The following is a 20486-nucleotide window of genomic DNA, read 5'->3' as shown; positions in this document are numbered from 1 at the left end:
TTAATCAATTTTTTTGAAAGGTTCCAATGCTCTTCCCTTTATCCTCTTCAAAGTTCCATCCCATTAGTTAGTTATTGGTCCAAATTGAGAAGAGTAGTAAAATTATAATGGGAGGTTCTACTTTTATTTTCATTGAAGCAAAAACCTTTGAGTTTGCTATTGAGGAAGGGGGGTCTTTTTTCCTTTTACATATTCTTGAAAGAAGTAGGAGTTCTCTTCGTTCTGTATGTTTGAGTAAGGAGTGCGCTAAAAGGATTCTGTTTCACGTTGAGGAGTTGCTGTCTAAGCCAAATCCGGGTCAGTTTGCGAGAATGGTTAGGGAGGGTAATAGCGTTCTTATTATGCAACTGGGGTCCAATGCCCATGGCTCTTTTCTGTTGGTATCTAAGTTAGATAAAGGCTGTCAGAAGGGTTCCATTGTCATACCGGAAGGAAAACAGGGGAGTGGCTGGAAAAGTTTTGGAGTTCAGTTGAGGAAGACTATCCTTCCGCAAATTCAGAACAACGGTGCGAAGCCCAGGAGTGCCACCTTAAGACCAGTGAGGATGACGGAGAAAGTCCGGCAGGCACTTGGAGGTTTGGGGAACAAAGGTAAGGAGTCTGCTTTGGGTTTTCAAAATTTGAAATCGTGTATTTCTTGGGGAGGGATTTCTGGGACTGACAAGCATCATGTTGGGGCGGAAGTCATGTCAGTCACGTCGGCCATAAATGAAACTGAAAATCCTAGCGTTAATACTTCTCTGTCCCTGGATATCTCCTTGCGTGTGGAACGTGGGAATGAAGGGAAGTGGGTTGTTATATCCTCTGAGATTAAGGAGGTGGGCCTGGTTGCTGTAAAGCCCATTGGAGTTAATAAGCCACATAGTTTTAAAACTGTGCTGCTTAATGGTAGTGGGCCTCGATCTTTTGCTACTTGGAAACCAAAAGCCCATGATGGGTCTTTTAAAACTTTGGGTTGCAAGTCTAGGTCTCAACATTTTAATTCCAAAATCGTTCCTGGTGTAACTCAGACAGGAGTTTCAACTTCTTCTGATACAGCATTACGGCTGCCTAGGATTGGGTCTTCACATGCGATCTCCTCCTTCGCTTGCAACTCCGCAATACAATCTTGTGTGGCTTCTTCTCAGTTTAATGTCTCGGGTGTTCATGAGTTGGGGCTTGGGTCTTCGCCTTTTTCTGGTATGAATGTTTCTGAAGCTCCAAATTCTCGCTCAGTGCCAATTCAGGTGCTACCTGGGTCTGGGCTTTTGGATTCTCAGCTGCCATCGTGTGTGGGTTCTTCTCAGTCTAATGTCTCGGGTTGTCATGAGTCGGGGCTTGGGTCTTCGCCTCTTTTTGGTGCGAATGTTTATGAGGCTCCAAATTCTCACTCAGTGCCGCTTCAGGTGCTACCTGGGTCTGGATTTTTGGAATCTCAGCCGCTACCCTCAACTCTTAAGGTGGGTTCTAGTAACCCAGTGAGGATTGCGGTTGGAGTGGGGTCAGAAGAGGGGAACTTGGAGAATATATCGGTAGTGTCAGTTCAGCATGCAGAGGGTTCAAAGATTTCAGAACCGATGTTCACCATAGCGCCTCACGATCTTAGTCCTAGAATCAGTGACTTTGTTGGGGATTTGAGCAAAACCTGGGGTAATTCTAAGGATTGGATGCTCGAACTCCGGGATGGGAGGAAAATAGTTATCCCGCTCTCCGCTTATTGCTCCCTTGATTCTGTGTCGAATCAGCTCACACCGAAGGGTGTACCTAATCCAGGTTTGACTCATCTTGTTAATGAGGGACATATTGTTTGTTGGGATTCTGAGGTTGAGGGTGAGGGTGAGGGTGTTGGGGGCTCTGTTGTTTCTGATTTTGGGTTAGAGGGTGAGGTGTGGAACTCTGATGAGGAGTTATTGGATTTGAATCTTTTAGGTGATCCACTCGAAGTGGCACCTCTGGCGATGGATAATTCTGTGGGCAAGGAGTTTCCTATAGCTGAGAAGATTGGGGGCAAGGTTGATGTTGATAACACCAAACTGTCACTTTGGGTAACTAATAGAATTAAAACTTTCCAAAAATCTGTCAGGACCTCGCTTGAGGGTTTCGAAGAACAAGTTACAGGACTGCTTCTAGCTTTAGAAGAGCGAAGAAAACAACGGATGATTGTTGTAGATTCTAAGAGGAAGCTGGGTAAGGCTGGGCTCAAAGGGCATCGTGAGTTGAAGAGCTTAAAGAGCTCATGGGGTGAGGAGAAGGATTCAGAAAGGAGCAGGAGTGATAGCAGGGATCGGGCTGTTGTTGTGCATCAATGAATTTAAGAATTGTTTCCTGGAATGTGAGAGGGTTGAATGAGCAGGATAAAAGACTTCGGGTTAGAAATTTGATCCGAAAGTGGAGAGCAGATATTGTTTGTCTGCAAGAAACAAAGATGGAGCTAATTAATAGAGGCACCATTTGTAGTTTGTGGGGGGGTCAACATGTGGATTGGCTCTATTTAGGTTCAATGGGTGCCTCTGGTGGGATTTTGTTGATGTGGGACAACAGGGTTGTGGATAAGATGGACGAAGCAGTGGGTTGTTTCTCCGTCTCGTGTAAATTCAAAAATGTGGCAGATCATTTCGTTTGGGCTTTCACTGGTGTTTATGGACCCAATAGTAATAAAGACAGGAGGTTTCTTTGGGAAGAGTTATCTGGCTTACGTAGTTGGTGGGATGTGCCTTGGTGTGTGGGTGGTGATTTTAATGTGGTGCGTTTTCCTTCTGAATGTTCTGGTATTGCTAACTTCTCTTCAACTATGCTTCGGTTTTCAGATTTTATTTCCAAGCAAAGCCTTGTTGATCTACCTTTGGTTGGGGAGAATTTCACTTGGTCTAACTCTAGAGAGGTTGTTGCTAGTTCCAGATTGGACAGGTTTCTTTTGTCCGCAGATTGGGAGGAGAAATTTCCATCTATTTGTCAACGCCGTCTTCCTAGGTTGATGTCTGATCATTTTCCTACCCTTCTTGAAGGCGGGAATTTACACGGAGGCAAAAAACCTTTTAGGTTTGAGAACATGTGGTTAAAGGATAAGGGCTTTTTGGAAAGGGTGTGTTCATGGTGGGAGTCCTATCATTTCCAAGGAACTCCTAGTTTTTCTTTGGCCAACAAGTTGAAGATGCTGAAATTGGATTTGAAGAGATGGAATGTGGAGGAGTTTGGTAATATAGGCCTAAGGGTGCAAAACTTATGGAAGGATCTTAAAGTGTTGGAAGTTATCGAGGAAGTTCGTGTTCTTACAGTGGAGGAAAGGAGGGAAAAGGATCGAATTCATGGAGATTTAGAAAAATCTATTTTGTTGGAAGAGATTTGTTGGAGGCAGAAATCTAGAGCTCTTTTTCTTAAAGAGGGAGATAGGAACACAAAGTCTTTCATCGTATTGCAAATTCACATAGAAGAAGCAACACTATCGATAGACTTATGGTGGATGGTGAGTTATCTACGGATCAAGGGATCATTGAAGGGTGTATTACTCAATTCTATGGGCAGCTTTACTCGGAGAATGTGGTTCACCGACCTATTTTGGATGAGGTTGTTTTTTCTAGTATTTTTGAGGAAGATGCCACTTGGTTGGACAGGCCATTCGATGAGGATGAAGTTTTTGGAGTGGTAAATGAGTTCAAAGGGGATAAAGCGCCAGGTCCGGATGGCTTTACAATGGCATTTTTTCAATCTTGTTGGAGCACAGTGAAAATTGATGTTATGAATGTGTTTCATGTTTTCCATGTCCATGCTGTGTTTGAAAAGAGCTTTAATGCTACTTTTCTTGCTCTCATTCCTAAGAAATTTGATGCTATGAATGTACAAGACTATCGTCCTATTAGCTTGGTGGGTGGGATGTACAAGATTATTGCTAAGGTGTTAGCCAATCAAATGCGAAGGGTGGTTCACAGTCTTATTTCTGAATCTTAGAATGCCTTTGTGAAAGGTCGTCAGATTTTAGACTCTGTCCTTATTGCTTCTGAGTGTTTAGACAGTCGATTGAAGGCGGGGGTTCTGGGGTTGTTGTGCAAGCTGGACATTGAGAAAGCGTACGACCATGTGAATTGGGAGTTTCTCATTTTTTTGTTACAGCAGTGTGGTTTTTCTGAAAAGTGGAGAAGGTGGATCAGGTGTTGTATTTCAACTGTTAAATTCTCCATTTTGATCAATGGCTGTCCTTCTAATTTTTTTGGGAGTTCTAGAGGAATTCGGCAAGGTGATCCTTTATCCCCTTTTCTCTTTGATATTGTCATGAGGCCTTGAGCCGTATGTTGGTTGCGGCTACTGCAACTGGCCAATTTTCGGGTTTCACAGTTGGAAATGAAGCTGGTTCCTTGATGTCGGTGTCTCATTTATTGTTCGCGGATGATACTTTTGTTTTCTGTGACACTGACAGCACTCATATTACAGCTCTGCGTGGGATTCTCTCTAGATTCGAGGAGATGTTGGGGCTAAGAATTAATTTAGGAAAGTCTGAATTGGTTCCATTCGGGGATGTGCCTAATTTTCATGAGTTAGTGGAGATTCTGGGTTGTAGGGAGTCTGCTCTTCCGTTGAAATATTTAGGTCTCCCATTGGGTGCTTCTTTTAAAAACAAGTCTATTTGGAATCCTATCTTGGAGAAGATGGAGCGAAGGCTAGCTGGTTGGAAGAGGTTGTATTTTTCCAAGGGGGGTAAAATTATCCTTATTAAGAGTACTCTTTCTAGCCTACCTACTTATTTTCTTTCTCTTTTCCCTATTCCAGGCTTCCAGCTAAGGTGGCTAAGAGGATAGAGAAGTTACAAAGGGATTTTCTTTGGTCTGGTATTGGGGATGATCGTAAAATTCACCTAGTGAATTGGTCTAAGGTTTGTAGGTCAGTGAAGAATAGAGGGTTAGGCATTCGGTGCTTGAGAAGGTTTAATAATGCCTTATTAGCCAAATGGCTATGGCGTTATGGTTGGGAGAATGATGCCTTTTGGAGAAGGGTCATTGGGGCAAAGTACGGGAATGAGTGGGGTGGTTGGTGTACAAAATCTGTGTCGGGGGCTTATGGTGTTTGTTTGTGGAAGTGCATTAGAAGTGGCTGGTTGAAATTTTCCAAGTGCCTTCGATATGATGTGGGTGATGGTTCTCATGTGAAGTTTTGGGATGATGTGTGGTGTAAGGATCGTCCTCTTAATGAGGAGTTTCCAGAATTGTATAATATTAGTAGGAAAAGAGCGGCTTCGGTCTCTGAGGTTTTGAGCTACGCTAATGAGAGAGTTACTTGAGACATTCAGTTTCGTCGCTTAGTGAATGACCAAGAGTCGCTTTCTTTGGATTCGTTTTTGGTCCTAATTTATTCCACAAAGGTCCGGGGTGTTGGTGCTGCCAACTTTGTTGGAAGCCAGCCTACAGTCGAGGTTTTAAGGTGAGTGGATATTACCATTCCCTATCCCTTTCTACTGTCATTCCCTTCCCTTGGAAAATGGTGTGGCAATCGAAGGTTCCTCCTTGGGTTGCTTTTTTTTCTTGGACTACGGCTTTAGGCAAGATTCTAACTATTGATAATCTTCGGAAGAGGCACTTTGTTGTTCTTGAGTGGTGTTATATGTGCAAAGGGTGTGGGGAATCTGTAGATCATCTCCTCCTTCACTGTCCTATTGCATCTGAGATATGGAGTATGATCTTTTGTTTGTTTGGTATTTGTTGGGTGATGCCGCAAAGGGTAGCGGATTTGTTGGATTGCTGGTCTTGCAATTTCAGGCGGCATCGTAATATAGTTGTTTGGAGGATTGTGCCGCACTATTTGATGTGGTGTATCTGGCGGGAACGGAATTCGAGAAGCTTTGAGGATCGTGAACGGTCCTTTCTTGAGTTTAAGTCTTTTTTTCTTTTCTACTCTTCTCGAATGGTGTTTGGTTTTACCTTCTCTTTCTTGTATTTCCCTTTCTGGGTTGCTTGAGCATTGTACTTTGATTTCTTGATGTCTTTGCCTTTTTAGTACATTTCCTATGTATGGGGCTATGTTTTTTCAATATACTTTTAAGTTACTTATCAAAAAAAAAAAAAAAAAAAGTGGTTTTGTTTTTCATTGGGAAAATTTTATTATACACTTGTTATTGCTCACTCCAGTTTGATATCGTGTTTCTAAAACATATTTTCAGAATTTTAATTGCAAAACGATTTCAGTTCATATAGTAGTGTGTATAGTATGGTAGGACTGTAATCTCAGGTGGCACTATATGTTGTTCACCTTGATTATTTGGACCCCAACTTGAAATATATATATATATATATATATATATATATATATATATATATATATATTTATTTATTTATTTATTTATTTAATAGTTTAATTTACCTTTAAAATTATTTTTTGTATATCCTGGCTTAAATTTTGCATGCCTTGATTATAGATTAGCCTAGTCTAAAACTAAACAACATAGATTAGCTCATCCCAAAACCAAACAACATCACAAATCACAAATCTTTCTCTCTCTCTCTCAGTATCTAACATGCACTCACACACATATAATATAAATTTATAATATAGAGAGAAGCACTCACAACTTAAAAACACACTCTCTCTCTCTTGTTGTCTTTGACTTTAAGAGTAAAGAGTGAGTGTTTTTGAGTTGTGAATGCTTCTCTCTACATTATAAATTTATATTATATGTGTGTGAGTGCATGTTAGATACTGATTGTGCGCATTATTATTATTATTATTATTTGTGTGAATTGTGATGTGCGTGAACATGTGCATGCATAATATAAATATAATATAACTTTATATAAATTAATAATTAGGAAACATAAATGGTTTGTTACATATGTGTGTATTGTTATCATATTATATTAACTTTTTGTTATAAAATATTAATATTAGTGATTCAAGTAAAAGAATAGTAAAGTTAGTGATTTTTTTGATTGGTTAAGTAGACACTTATTGTATTATTTATATATCAATAAGTGTGGTTGTGTATGTTAATAATTAATATTGTGCTAGTGTAGACTGTGTAGTAAGTTGAGTTTTGTTATTCAGTTTAAAATATTTTAGGATAAATTATATATTTGGTCGATAACCTTAACACCTAATTTCAATTTAATCATTGACATTATTGCCTTATCAAGTTCTGAAGAAAGGATTCTCAAAAAAAAAAAGTTCTGAAGAAAGGGATTCAGTAGAAAAAGATGTTCCCAATTCCCAATCACTAAGTGGAGCAGCTGAAGGGACTAGTGGAGGAAGCGATTATGAGGAGAAAATAATATCAAGTTCAGGGAGAAGGGAAATTCATAAAGTAAGAAAAACGATGACAAGGAAAATGCCGTGACCTGTGATGATACAGAAAATGACAGTAAAGTCTTGGATAATGATGAAAAGAAAAATGCTTTTGGCATCAGATGTTAACAGGTATTGAACTTGTGCATTCACAATTTCTTGTTATCATGATGGTCTTATTTTCTTGCAGATCATATATCAGCGTTGTTTTTGTGTTAAATGACTAGAGTGTGCAGAATCAGAATAATGGCACTGTGAAAGAATAACTTTGGGGAAGCATGATACTTTAAAGTATCACAAAAGGTTGCCTCTTTGCTAGAACATCATATTTGTTTTGTCAGATCTGCTTCTGTACAAACTGTACATCCTAGTCTCATTTCCCAACTTGCAAAAATGATGCAGGTTAACTGAGCTAGGTAAGACTTGACTTTAGAAGACAGTTCCATCTCTGCTGCCCTGCCACCAGTGCTCTTAATGTGAAGTATAGGAAACCAAAGCCCACAAATCCCAAGCCTGTTAGGCTAAGAACTAATGTATGTGAACTTTTTCAACCCTGTCTGTTTAAAGAGACAGTTAAAAGTTTTTCCTTCATATCTGATGTCAATTAAGTTGTTTTAGGAAAGAGGTATTCTTGAGGAAGCAAACTTGGAGAAAAAACTTGCCCCTCTGAAAGAAATTACAACAGCTCCAACGCCTCTGGTTAGAAACTCAGAAAGAATATTTAAAAATGTATACCTGGTAAGTTTATTATCAGACTATTTTTCCTCTCATAACTGAGATTCATGGAGCTATATGATTGATATTTTGTTTCCGATCTCAGAAAAATTAAAAAGTCCATGGAAAAAGTGAACCCAACTATGATGTGCATGAAGATGGTGAAAGGAAGGTGGACAGAACAACAAACAATGATCAATTTGTAAGTCTCTGATACATTTTAAAAAAATTATAAGAAAAAATATGTCCTGCTTACTGCTGTTAAAAGCACGTTGTTCCTTTGATGTTAATTTTCATGATTGAAATTTGAAACCTTGTTTAATTTTACATAACAATATTGTGTAGTTTCAAATAAACGATGTGTCAGTCCTATCGCTTATTATTTTACTGTTGTTATTCCCCATCGGGGAAAGCTTATTCTCAAACTGAATGGGATATTGTTAGCTAGCAATTGACACCCATGTCACTTACAAAGTAAAAGTTAGTCAAACCTTTGTTATTCCCACACAAGGATTAATCAAATTTGAACCTTTTGTAATCATTTATATAACTCAAACCAATCTAGTATATACTCAACGTGAGACCCTTCACATGATAGCACAATGACTTAATAATCAAAATTCAATCACAAAGACACAGTCCAAGGTCTCAAACTTGATTATGCAAATTCACACTTAACTTTTGGTCACAGTTGAAGAGGTAGATTTGATTTGATGAGGACAGTGACAATTCCAACCTGCCAATTTTGCTTGCACTTCTATTTCAAAATTAAATCATTTCTATCTCTCTCCTTTTCTTGTTGATGGGAAAGCCCAAGTACCTTCCCAGATTTATTATGGCCTGATCAAACCAGCATCTCTACTGGGAAAAAGGTTCAAAAGAAGTGGACAGTGATAAGACTTGACTTGATCTTGCTTAAGGAAAACACCTCTAGGTTCTACAGGGTTCTAAATCTTTGACAACATACAAGTACCCTACATTTCTACCAAAAACTTTCATGTTCAAAGCATGAGACCACTGAGCCTTAATATATACTTTGTCCTCTTTAGAAGGACTAATGGCAGCAAAACCCTCACAAATGGAGAGACAAGTCCTTGGGTCCTTAGGTTTCAATTGGACAAGAGGGGTAATACTCCATAGTGATTCTTTCAGCAGAGGGCAAGCCAACCATTTAAGCGGTTTTGGTGAAACGAAAAGGGTAACCATTCAGTTCACGGTCCAGCTCACACAAATTCTACCAAACTTCTAACTGAACAATAAATTCAAATGAGCATAAAACTTTTTTGCAAGATAAATAATTTCCATATCTATAACGTTGGTACTATCCAGACAGACCACAAGCCCCATTTTGCAATACACAAATCTAAAAAATGCTTTAGATTAATGCATTATTATGTTCAAGAGATCACCTCCATCAGTAAAATGAGCACTTCTCATGCTTACCTGGGCTGCTGCTGATGAATAATTTCGAATAAAATTATAGCCCCTGCACACTCTTGCAGTGTATTGAACCACAAATTCCAAGTTTCAAGAAATAAAGCAGGTGGGATGGGAAAACCATGGCTCTGTTGACTAGCAAGGTCTTCATTCCAGTGAAAGGAGCAGTGCCAATGTGGAGCAATAAACAATCTTAATTATACATGCTAAACACAGTAAAACTCAACATACATTATATTCCACTAAACTAGCTTCAATTATTTAGAACCTTAATTCTCTCAGATGTCATCATCTAGGAACATCAAACAAGAAGCTTGTTTCTCATCTTCTGATGTGTGCTATGCAAGTCCTTCAAAGTCCATTCTTCTTGATGATATTTTTCAGCCTCTCATTTGCAGTGACAAGTTCTGCAGCTATGCCTGGCTCATTAGCAGAGTGTCCAGCATTTGGAACCTGTTGACAGTGATACACATTAGTATGTTGATTGTATATAGGAAAGAAATATGAAATCAGAAGTTGAAGGACATATATGTGAAATATTGACAGAAAGTAACTGTATGCTAACTATAAAACTGCTTCGTTCCCTCAGTTAATCAGGGTATCTGCAAATAAAGAATTCTGAATGGTCCGCCCTACTGTTCATTCTTGGGATATGAGAGAAAAAAAATACTTATTAGAAAGTAAAAAAGATGAAAGAAATTCTTTTTAATGATGGATTTTCCATCAAGCATACTGAACTTATGTAGAACCACATCCTTAGTTCAAGGCCATGATGCCTCTTTCTGAAACCTCATTCCAGTTTATGCACATAATGACACTTGGAATGAAGGAAAGTTTTCCCATAATTTTAGGTTGACAGTTGGTTACTTGAAGATAAGTTGGCTATGAACTGCTTATCCACACCTTAATATGTGCACTACTTTTGTAGCAATGACATAGAATTACTGCATCATTTGATAAGTAATCTTACTATTCTGCACCCTCAAAACAATTAAGTCTTAAATTAATGGTCACATATACTTTGAGAGAAACTTTCTGGTTTTATCACACTCAAGCTAAATGATAAGTCAATAACATAGTCAGATACAACCGTACACCACCAAAGTCTTACTCCCTCATCTGAAAATAGATGGGCATTGAAAAATCATTCTTATGAAACAAGGTAAACAACATAATCATCCTAAAATGCCCTTATGCAGTTTAAAAGGTGGGTTCAAATTAGAGAAAATTTGATGTCAAATTAAAGGGTAATAGGGATGTTAAATGGATAGATGCTTTCATTTTTGGAAACTCCCAAAAAATTTGGGATGGCCCAAAAGAAGAGCACCCTACATATTGGGAGAAGGAGCAAGTATTATTTTCAGTCAAAGGAAATCCTCTATATGCTTTACAATGGATTGAAAAGTACTAAGCCTGTGCAAAAGCCCAACTTAAGAGAATAAAACCCTCTGCTGTTTTTGTCCACAAGGGTTAGTCATGAATTAGAACACAAAAGAAGAGTTTATTGACTAGGTGGCTGAGTTGTCAAAGAGTTGGTTGTGGTTGTGTTAGGTCTTAGGTTTAAATCTTACTATTAGAAAACAGGAGGCTAAATCTATAGGGTGTGTGTGAGTGGGTGGCGTGTGTGTAGCTAAATAACTTATTATACTTTATTGTAAATGTTTTGATAACAATAACTAAATAACTTATTTTTATTATATAAGTTTACATGGAATGATTTTGTGTGTGTGTGTGTGTTTGGATTGATTTTAGCTAAATTTTATGTGAGTTTCTATTGCCTTTAGTTAACATAGACTTATGCAAATAGTGAATTGAAGCAATTTAAAAAGGTACTGGTTTTAATTTAAAAAGTAAATAAAATTTATGGTTTAATTTGAAACAACCCAAACTATTGAAGAATTATGTAATTTACCCAATTTTTAAAATAAGGAGAGCCACTTGGCATGAGAAGCTTGTAGCTTGACACAATCACAACTTCTAATATATAGTATATGATGTCACAGCATACAAATCCTTATAGCTGACCCAATTAGTTGGGTATAGACTTCAGAGATTTGTTAAGTTGACGTCCACGGTTATAGCTTTTTGCTAAGAAGCACGGGTGCGTTTTAGGATTCGGGTGTGGGTGCGGGACTCGGCAATTTTTTAAAAAAATGGTGCAGGTGAGGAGGGTGCAGCAATAAAAAATTATTAAAAATATTTTTATTCATATTATTTATGTATTTTTACTATTAAAATATTCTTAAAAAATACATTACTATGGCCTTGTAATCTAAATATGTCAAAAACAAGTGATAATATAAAAGGTTAAATATTTTTATTCAAAATTGTAATCTATACTCTTTTAAGAGGGAATTGTCAAGTATCGAATTAGAAATAGAATTATCAACAATTTTTCTTTTTATATATAAAATAAAATTAGACAAAGTATATTTGTATCAGTTTTAATAATAGTTTTTTTATATTTACATATCATATAGTGGATTAATTAATTTAATGACTAATAACAAAGTAAGAAAAATCACACCCGGGGTCCCACGTGTAGGACTTGTAGCAAATTGTAATCTAAATTGAAGTGTAGGTTGGGGAGTATTACTTTGCTTTAGAATACAACTTGAAGTGCAACCCCCCCCCCCCCCCCCACGTAGGACTTAAAGCAAATTGTAAAGAAAATCTTATTTGAACAAATAAACCACTAGCAGACTAAATGAAGTAAAGAAAAGAAGAAAAAATAAAAAGCAAAGCAAATCAGCAAAGAGAGAGAGGATGAAGAAGAAACCCACTATGACTGTGGTGGTGCTCTAATTTTTTCCCCAAAAAGAATCCAAGATGCAGATCAGCAAAGCTTGGTGGTGCCATCTGTGATTGTGCTCTAGCGATTTTGGCCGTTTCGGTAAGTTTCGGCCGCAGGCCAATACAACCCGATTCTAGCCAAATCAGCCCGGTTCGGCTCGAATCGAAGCCGAGTCGGCGCGAATCGAAGCCAAGTCGGCGTGAATCGAGCCGAGTAGGATCAAATCCAAAAAAAAACAAAAACAAAAAACAAAAAAGTCAGAGGCGGCACCGACACGCAGGAAGCAGCGTTGGTGGCCGCACCCCGCGTCGGACGCCAGTGCGGCACCCTCCCAGCCATGTCGGTGCTTCCCAGGCTTTTTGTCCTTGATGTCAAAGAGGGGTGCAATGTCCCCAATTCACAGACATTTTTATAAAATCCATCAGTTTACAGAAGTTAACATACTGATCTACTTAGATCAACCCAATTTTCAGAAATTCTTAAGCATATACTTATGAACATTGTTCCTACATGTTCCATTGTATAAAATAAGTTTTTACCTAGATCATGACATACATGTGTCCTTGTAAAAGTTTAGATATGAAATACAAACTTAAACAAACAAAATTCATATGCAGGAAAAGAACAATGATGAAATAATGAAAAAATATATATAAATTCTTAGAAAATAAAAAATAACAAAAAATTAGTACACACATTATGATAAGAATTAACAACATACTTATACAAAAGTAAAAGCCTTATTTTAATTAAATAAATTTTCTAAACGTTAGGGCCACTCAGGGATTCACCCTCTATATATTCTAACATCACACTAGCTACCAATCACAAACCAGCCCGCATGGAATGGATGATCTTCTGTTTTACTATCAATCTAGAAGCCATTAAAAAATAATTTTTGCTTAAATGAAAAGAAAATGAAAAATAAGGAGGTAGTTATCAAACAATTCTCTAGGACATGCATGTTTAATATTACATCAATTAACATCACGCATGTATCATCCTTCCAAGTAGATTACTCTACTTCAATAGTTACTAATTAGCATGATCACAATGTATGGGTGATAATTACCTATAGTGTTTATATGCCCTATCTTATCAACCTTGTCTAACAAGAATGAATCTGGAGGAAAGAAACCCTGGTTCATCAAGTAATGGTTTTTTATTCTTGCAAAAGCTTTCATTAAACAAAAGCACGATTTCAATTATTCTAATATCCACAGTTCAAGAGATATCTAATTAGATGGAAATGGAATGGATCTGTCTGATCCTCAATTGCAAATGCCAAAAATAGATATAACATACAAATTGTAATCTGTACGATACAATATATCTACACAAGAAGTACTAAAGACAATTATTTACAGGACTTAGTTGCATACTGTTCATCTTATATCCATGCCATATGGGTGGAGCTTGTGTCCAGTGGCCAGTGCCACTGGACACGTTGCGATGCAGACACATGTACAGTCTTGGACACGTGTCCGTATCCTAATGGGTCCACTAGCCATTGGCCACTGAACACAAGCCGAACCCCATGCCATAAAACTTGCTAGTGCAAAACCCAATAAAACATAGTTTTTCTTGTAGTAAATATATAGTCTTTGGTCGCTTGAAGTTTCCATTTTCTTCTTGTTCCTGTCCTAAATGACAGCAGATTAAAAGGAGGCTTAAGTAAGAGAAGCTCTAAATTATCGTTATCTATCTCCCACTGTAAACCCTTTACTTTAGAGGATACTCATGGTGTTTTTTGAATGATAGAGAAATAAAAAGGAGCAGCAAGCAAGGAGTAGAACAAGAGAAATGAGGGAAAGAAAAGAACAAAAAGAGAACGAAAAAACAGGATGCATTGTTGATTAGAAAAGAACTGTATAAAGCCAAAGAAAATCGTTGGTGCCATACTTTCAACAAGCTTAAGTAATAAGTATGAAATGCATTTAGTATGTGTTAGTTTTAGATCCCTATAAACTAGATTGTTTAACCTAGTTATCTAGCCAAGTGATTACTTAGATAAATTATTCAGTTCTAGGTTAATACAATAATATCATATCATGCAAAGCAGCGGAAATATAAAGAACACCACGATATGATGACCTAGGAAATCCAAATAGGTAAAAAACCTGGGGTGGATTTAACCTAGTTATCCTCAAGATAAAAAACATATCCACTATGAACAAATTGAAGTTTTTACAATAGAACATAGACAACTAACATTCTATTGCTACCTCGAGTAGAAAATTTACTATGAGTCCACGGAATACTTCTTTTCTTGATCTGCTGCAATTACAAGTTCTCCTACTTGTGACTTTGAGACTTCACTCAAAAGTTTCAAATCTTCTTTAAAGTTCTTTATGCAACAATTGAAGAGATCATCAAATTCTTGACGTGAATCTTGATCTTGATAATCTATGTGTGTGTATGAAGGTAAACACATCTAGATCTCACAGAATATTTAACACACAACTCTCTAAAGACCTCTAAAACGTAGTTAGGGTTTTTCCTTTTATACTTGAAGTAAAACACTTAACCCTACACGTCATATGAGCTTGGGCTGAAATGGAATTTCTACAGAAAATTAAATCTGTACAAGTTTTGATCGATCGAGTCTAATTTTCGATCGATCAAGTCTTGCAGATTTTGTCCAATAAATCCTGTAATCACTTGATTCCAATTTTATAATAAAATCACACTTTGAGCAAGTCTAAACCTAGACTCTATGTTTTGATCATGGTTTGCCAACATAATACACATTGAAGTTTCAATACATTAGTTCCTAAAAGTCTTAGAACCTAACAGTATGAAACTTTCCTCATAAAGCTATTCCATAGATTTGCAGCAAGACTTGAGCATCATCTAGCAGTTTCTCAACTTTTTCAACACCTGAAATGTTTTTTTATGAATTTCATTTTCCAAATAACAGCCATGTCTTCCACTAAAATGCATACTTTGCATTCATTTTAACTCTTTTTATTTTATTATTATTTTTATCTTATCCCTTTCTTATTTGCTCCATCTCTACCTCACAAAGAGAATCGCATCATCGGTAAAGGAAAGCGATTTTTTTTTTTTTTTAATGAAGTGCAAAAAATGTATGACATAGTTAAGGCATCTCCATTACTACCCTCGACTATTAACCCCATCAGACAACCTTCCTCTACCACCCTATCGATCACCTTACAAGGCAACTCCATAACTAGGATGAAGAAAAGAGAGGATAGGGTGTCCCTTTATGTAAACCTCTCAAATTCTCCAAAAAACCTGAAGGGCTGCCATTCAAGAGAACTGAAAATATAAATGAAGAAAGATACATGTTGATCCAAGTCCTAAATTTCTTTTTAAGCCCAAATTGCTATTGCAAATAAAGGAGACTATTCCAATTGACATAATCAAACGCCTTCTCTAAGTCCAACTTACAAATGATCCATTGGATCTACTACAAACTTTTATATCCAGGACTTCATTTGCTATTAAATCCGAATCTATTATCTACCTTCCACAAAAGAATTTTGTGAATTTAATAGTAGATCACCCAATACCTTCTTAATATGTTGGCTAGCACCTTAGCCAATATTTTATACAAAGTCCCTATAAGATGGATCGAAAAATCTCTAATATAAGTAGCTTCTCACTAGATTGAAGCTAGTTGTTCCTTCTACAATATAGCTGTTCCACCACTCCCTCAGTTAAACAGTAAATCTTGGGACTTGAGTCACATATTCTCAAACTAGAATGAGGTTTTTCCTTTTCTCAAACTTCTGCAATCTAGATGGATTGGATGGTCTAATACCAGCATCGAAAATAGTCTTTTAACTACATTGGTATAATTATAATCCCATGCCATGAGCTTAAGAAACTATTTATTTGTTCTAAAAAATAAATATATATATATATATATATATATATATAAAGGAACTATTTATTCACGCTACACTTTAGTTGCTTTTGATCATTTCTCCAAGTGTGGAAGCCCTTCTGGACACTATCAAATCATGTTTTCAGGACATTTATAATATCTTGCTGTCGGACTTGAATCTGTTAAGCATGCAGCCAGTGTTCATATTGAACCATAAAAAATAAAAATGCAAATTTTTTAAACAGCTAACCCAAGGAGAGTTGGACACGGACCTAAGGTCTAAGAAGGAAGAAGTTTATAGTAATTTATAGACAAAGGATGAAGTGGGCCTAAAGAGTTTAGGCTTGAAGTGGGTCTAATATACCAAAACCAGCTAGACTAGGCCCTAAGGCCCGGAACAAGAAAAGTTAACGACAATAGATGAGACGATATGGGCCTAATGTCCCAAACGAACAACAATATAGGCCCAATAAAGGAAACTGCAGTGCACACAGGCGAAACCAAAAAGTATAAAACCCCTATTTCCTCTCGTCCCTTTCCCGTTCACAATTCCCAAACTCTCTTCTATTCTATTTCTATGGCCGTCGAAAGTTCATCGACAACGTCAAGGCCAAATGACGATAGATCCGCCATCGTTTTCGGCGGTTTCACCCGGTCCAAGCAACCGTCGGTGAGGGATGATGGAGCCACCGTATCACAGATAGAATGGTTTTCCATTGAAGTCCCAGACGCAGACGCAGACGCAGACTCACACTGTCAAAAGCAAAAGCTGAATCCGCTTTCGGTGATGGAGATTGAGAACGAGTGTTACTTTGCAGCATTAGACTCCTCCATCTATTGTATTAGCAGTCATCACTATCGTGATCGAGTTCAGATTTTCGACCTTACCGCTACAGGTGGTTGGCAGCCTGGTCCTCCATCGATTGTTAGTAGAGTCGGGCCACACAAGTTCGTCGTCGACGGAAAGTTGTACATTTTAGGTGGTTTACGGGAAGTTGAGTCTCCCTGGATGGAAGTTTTAGATCCTAAAATAGGAGTGTGGAAACCGTTACCCAATCCTCCAGTGGAGGTTTGCGATCATAGTCGGAATGTTGTCGCTCTTCTTCTTAAGCCCAAGAAGCAGATTATTGTCAGTTCACCCCTTAGTCAACGTACTTCTGTCTATCTTCCTCTTGAATGTCGTTTCCTCACATACAGCATCGATGATCAGTCTTGGGAACCAATCGACACTTCCGTGTCCGTCTCCAATCTACCTCCTCTTTGTGGTTACAGGCAGAGGACTAATACTGCTTTAGCAGATGGTGATACTCTCTATTGGGCTTCCTTCGATCAGTTAGCTAGACATGAATTGGTTATACACGCTTACAATCTGATTACTGATGAGTGGTTCGAGGGCTATCTCGACACTTGCGATGAAATTTTTGGGAAGAACGAATTACTAGCTGAGCCTCATCCTCACGGTCTTCTCCATTTAGGTCATAGTAAATTCTGTCTTCTCTTGCAGTCCTCCTTCATTCCTCAGAGGCAGAGGCGAGGTGAAAAGCGCATTGAAATTCCTTACTTGTATTGTGTCACAATTGTTGTTTCTAAAATATCTAACATGGACCCAGACAAAGAAGGTTTCAAGGACCTGAATATTTCGGTTGTGGCCACCCACAAGTATCCCATGGATCGCAGCATAGATATCTTGGATGCCCAGTTGCTGTAAGTTTCTCTCACCTCTTTACAAAGACTTAACAATTGTCTGATATGCTACTAATAGTAACCTGACTTGCAGCTGCAGGGATCACTGCTCTTATACATCAAAGCAGAAGAAACCAAAGATTTCAGAAGATAATTCTGATGGTGAGTCTCTTCCTTTCAAGGAACAGGTGAGTCTCTACTCCACCATCTTATGCAGTGACTATGGTATATGGGTGTTAACATCTCTATCTAACAAGCAACCTATGTGAATACACATTATGGTAGTTAAAGGTGAGCCGAGCCATGCTATGTTTTTATTATTGCCATATTTTTATGGTTGACTCTGGCAAAGGTTTCATAGAAGTAGGTTGAAATGTGGTCCTTTTTTATGAGCACTTGTGTATCTCAGTCATTTTTGTTTGCGCCCCTCAAATTATGAAAATATAATTCTTCCCTTTCTTGATTGAAACCTAGTTCTTTTTCAATTAAAATTGACTTGAATGTGAATATGTGAACATGATGCTTTCACTTTGGCTTGACATTGTGCTCAGCTTAGCTGTTTCTAAACCTATTCTCTGTTTTTTGGACTGTTCAATTTATCATTTTTGAATGAATATTTGCTTATGGTAAAACCTTTTTAATCTCATATATATGCTCACACTTTATTTAGATTTTATACGAAGGCATGTGACATTTATTTATTTTTTTAATTCTTTTGTTCCTGGTTCATCTTTTTCTATGCAAGTAATTTCCTCTCCCATCCATGTTTTATTATTTGTTATTTTATAAGAGTCTTGAGTTATTGTGTCATGGGAAATTTCTTTGGCGGCAGTTTCAGCCAGTTATTCCAACCCAGCAAGGACAGACATGTGTTCCATCGGCATCTCAGCAGTTTCAGCCTATGGTACAGGGGTTTCTCTCAAATGTTGCAATGCCTCCTAATCTGAGTCAACCAAGTGTCCCTTCTGTAACAAATCATGTGCCTGGCCTGCCCAATGATATTAGTGGATTGTCCAAGTTCCAACCAACATCTCAAATGCTTGCACCTGGGCAACCTTGGTTATCCTTTAAACGTCAGAGTGCAGCATTTGCGACACCAGTACTGCAGACTGGTCAACAACCTTCAGTCATCCCTTCTACAGATTCTGTAAGTGTTTTTTTGTTGTTACATTTTATTTCATTCTAATCTCTTCAGTTAAAAAGTTACCGGGGTCACATAGTTTCTTCTTCCTTTTCTTTGTGTTTCACTATTTTTTTTTTTACGTGCTTTTCAAGTTTCTTGAAAAAAATTATTCTTGTTCATGAAGTATGAAATTTCTCAATAATATTTAATACATATTAATATCTTATTAATTTGGAGAAGGTGATGCTTCTTTGTTTTCATTTTCTTCAGTCTCATCATTGCATCCTCATGATATAGAGAATTGTCAATGTGATCCCAAGTCTCTATTTTATTAATATAGAAAGTGGATTCAATCACCTAAAACTTCCTAGTTTAATTAATGTATAACTAAAAAGATGACAAGGTTGCAATTTTTTCTTTAGACTAGGTTTACTTGCTAACTTGTGTGGGTTACTGATTTGCTAACTTGTGTGGGTTACTGATCATTGCACCATATAACTTGTGATAAATAAAAGTACAAATTTTAAACACATAAAACCCCATTTTAAAGCATTTGATTATGTATCGTACTATGCGTACGATTTTACGATACACATACTGTATCGTATGATTCACGAGCACATATAATGCACTCTTACAATATGGAACTTCTACATATGATACATATCGCGTATCATACGATACTGACAACTATGGTTAGCGTGGTAATGGATTTATGTAATTTAAACAAAATGTAATCCAAGTGAAGAGCAGATTACCTGAGAGGTGAGGTTCTTTATACTTCCAACAACCTGAAGGGAAATTCAGTAGTATGAATTGAAGGGTAGATAACCGAAGCAGGAGGTTAGTGATATTTTTCAGTAACCAACCCAAGTACATTGGAAATGTACTACAGTGGCTGAAATTAAGGAAATCGTGAGAAACTTTAAATTAGGATTCTGATTATTGCTTAGATGTGATACTAATAAATTTTTGTATCTAGCTTTAGTCCTTGTGCATTGATTTATCTGTTTTTGTTTTGTGAAAACTGGCTAGTTATAGTTTTGGAATCTCTAATTTGGATTTTCAGGCAGTAACTGTTCCTAGCCTTAATCAACACTCCTCATCTGATTGGCAAGAGATTAGGTAATTTTTTGCTTTGGCTGCAGGTCCTATCATTTCTGCTTGTCTCCTGCAATGTTATTGACCTCATGCTTCATTGTAATAGTTTAACATTCTGATTTGATTTTTAGAAAATCTTGAAAGTGATTGGTGGTATTCATTGTTCTTTTCTCCGTAGCTTACTCTGATTGATTCTTGTTTTTTTCTAGATATTATTACAACAAGAGGACAGGTGAGACTACCTGGGATAAGCCACCAGAATTGATGGCCCCAATTGAGGTGAGTTTAATTACCGATTGGTTACTTTTGTTGTATTTTATTGTTATCTTCTTTTACCGGTTGAACGTGCCATTGAAATTTAATATATCCATCTTTCATGTTCATATATATTGTCTTTTATTTTAATTGGTTTTCCCCCTCCATTGTATCATTATTTTTGCATGCTTTTGTTTGTTATTTACTTTTCTATGTCTATTTTGGTGTCTATGGTTTTCAAAGGTTGGTTCTGCAGGTACTGTTAGGTGCTAATTATTTTGGAG

The 20486-nt window shown here is 37.2% G+C and overlaps 2 protein-coding genes across 13 annotated transcripts in view; both read left to right on the top strand.

Annotated features, from left to right (window-relative positions):
• Positions 1-20486, top strand: part of LOC126705931 (uncharacterized) — a 115501-nt gene that overhangs the window by 88079 nt on the left and 6936 nt on the right. The window contains exons 6-9 of one of the 3 annotated variants that reach the window (XR_007648477.1): positions 7095-7374; positions 7470-7545; positions 7645-7775; positions 7861-7980. The exons of 1 other annotated variant lie outside the window; for it this stretch is intronic. The gene's annotated coding sequence lies outside the window, so the exon portion shown is untranslated. Of the gene's footprint in view, positions 1-7094; positions 7375-7469; positions 7546-7644; positions 7776-7860; positions 7981-20486 lie in introns of those variants that run through there. One more of the 3 variants, XR_007648478.1, reaches the window with a different exon arrangement.
• LOC126705933 (uncharacterized) overlaps positions 16603-20486 on the top strand; it is a 29093-nt gene continuing 25209 nt past the window's right edge. For 2 of the 10 annotated variants that reach the window (XM_050405167.1, XM_050405166.1), the window contains exons 1-5: positions 16603-17744; positions 17818-17911; positions 18556-18870; positions 19916-19971; positions 20157-20226. In XM_050405167.1, coding sequence (XP_050261124.1) covers positions 16618-17744; positions 17818-17911; positions 18556-18870; positions 19916-19971; positions 20157-20226 — 1662 coding nt within the window. In that variant the 5' untranslated portion in view covers positions 16603-16617. The remainder of the gene's footprint in view (positions 17745-17817; positions 17912-18555; positions 18871-19915; positions 19972-20156; positions 20227-20486) is intronic. The other 8 variants (XM_050405172.1, XM_050405171.1, XM_050405165.1 and 5 more) reach the window with 8 other exon arrangements.

This window comes from Quercus robur, chromosome 11, assembly GCF_932294415.1.
Source record: "Quercus robur chromosome 11, dhQueRobu3.1, whole genome shotgun sequence".
Classification (NCBI taxonomy): Eukaryota; Viridiplantae; Streptophyta; class Magnoliopsida; order Fagales; family Fagaceae; genus Quercus; species Quercus robur.
This window is presented reverse-complemented; position numbering and strand designations above follow the sequence as displayed.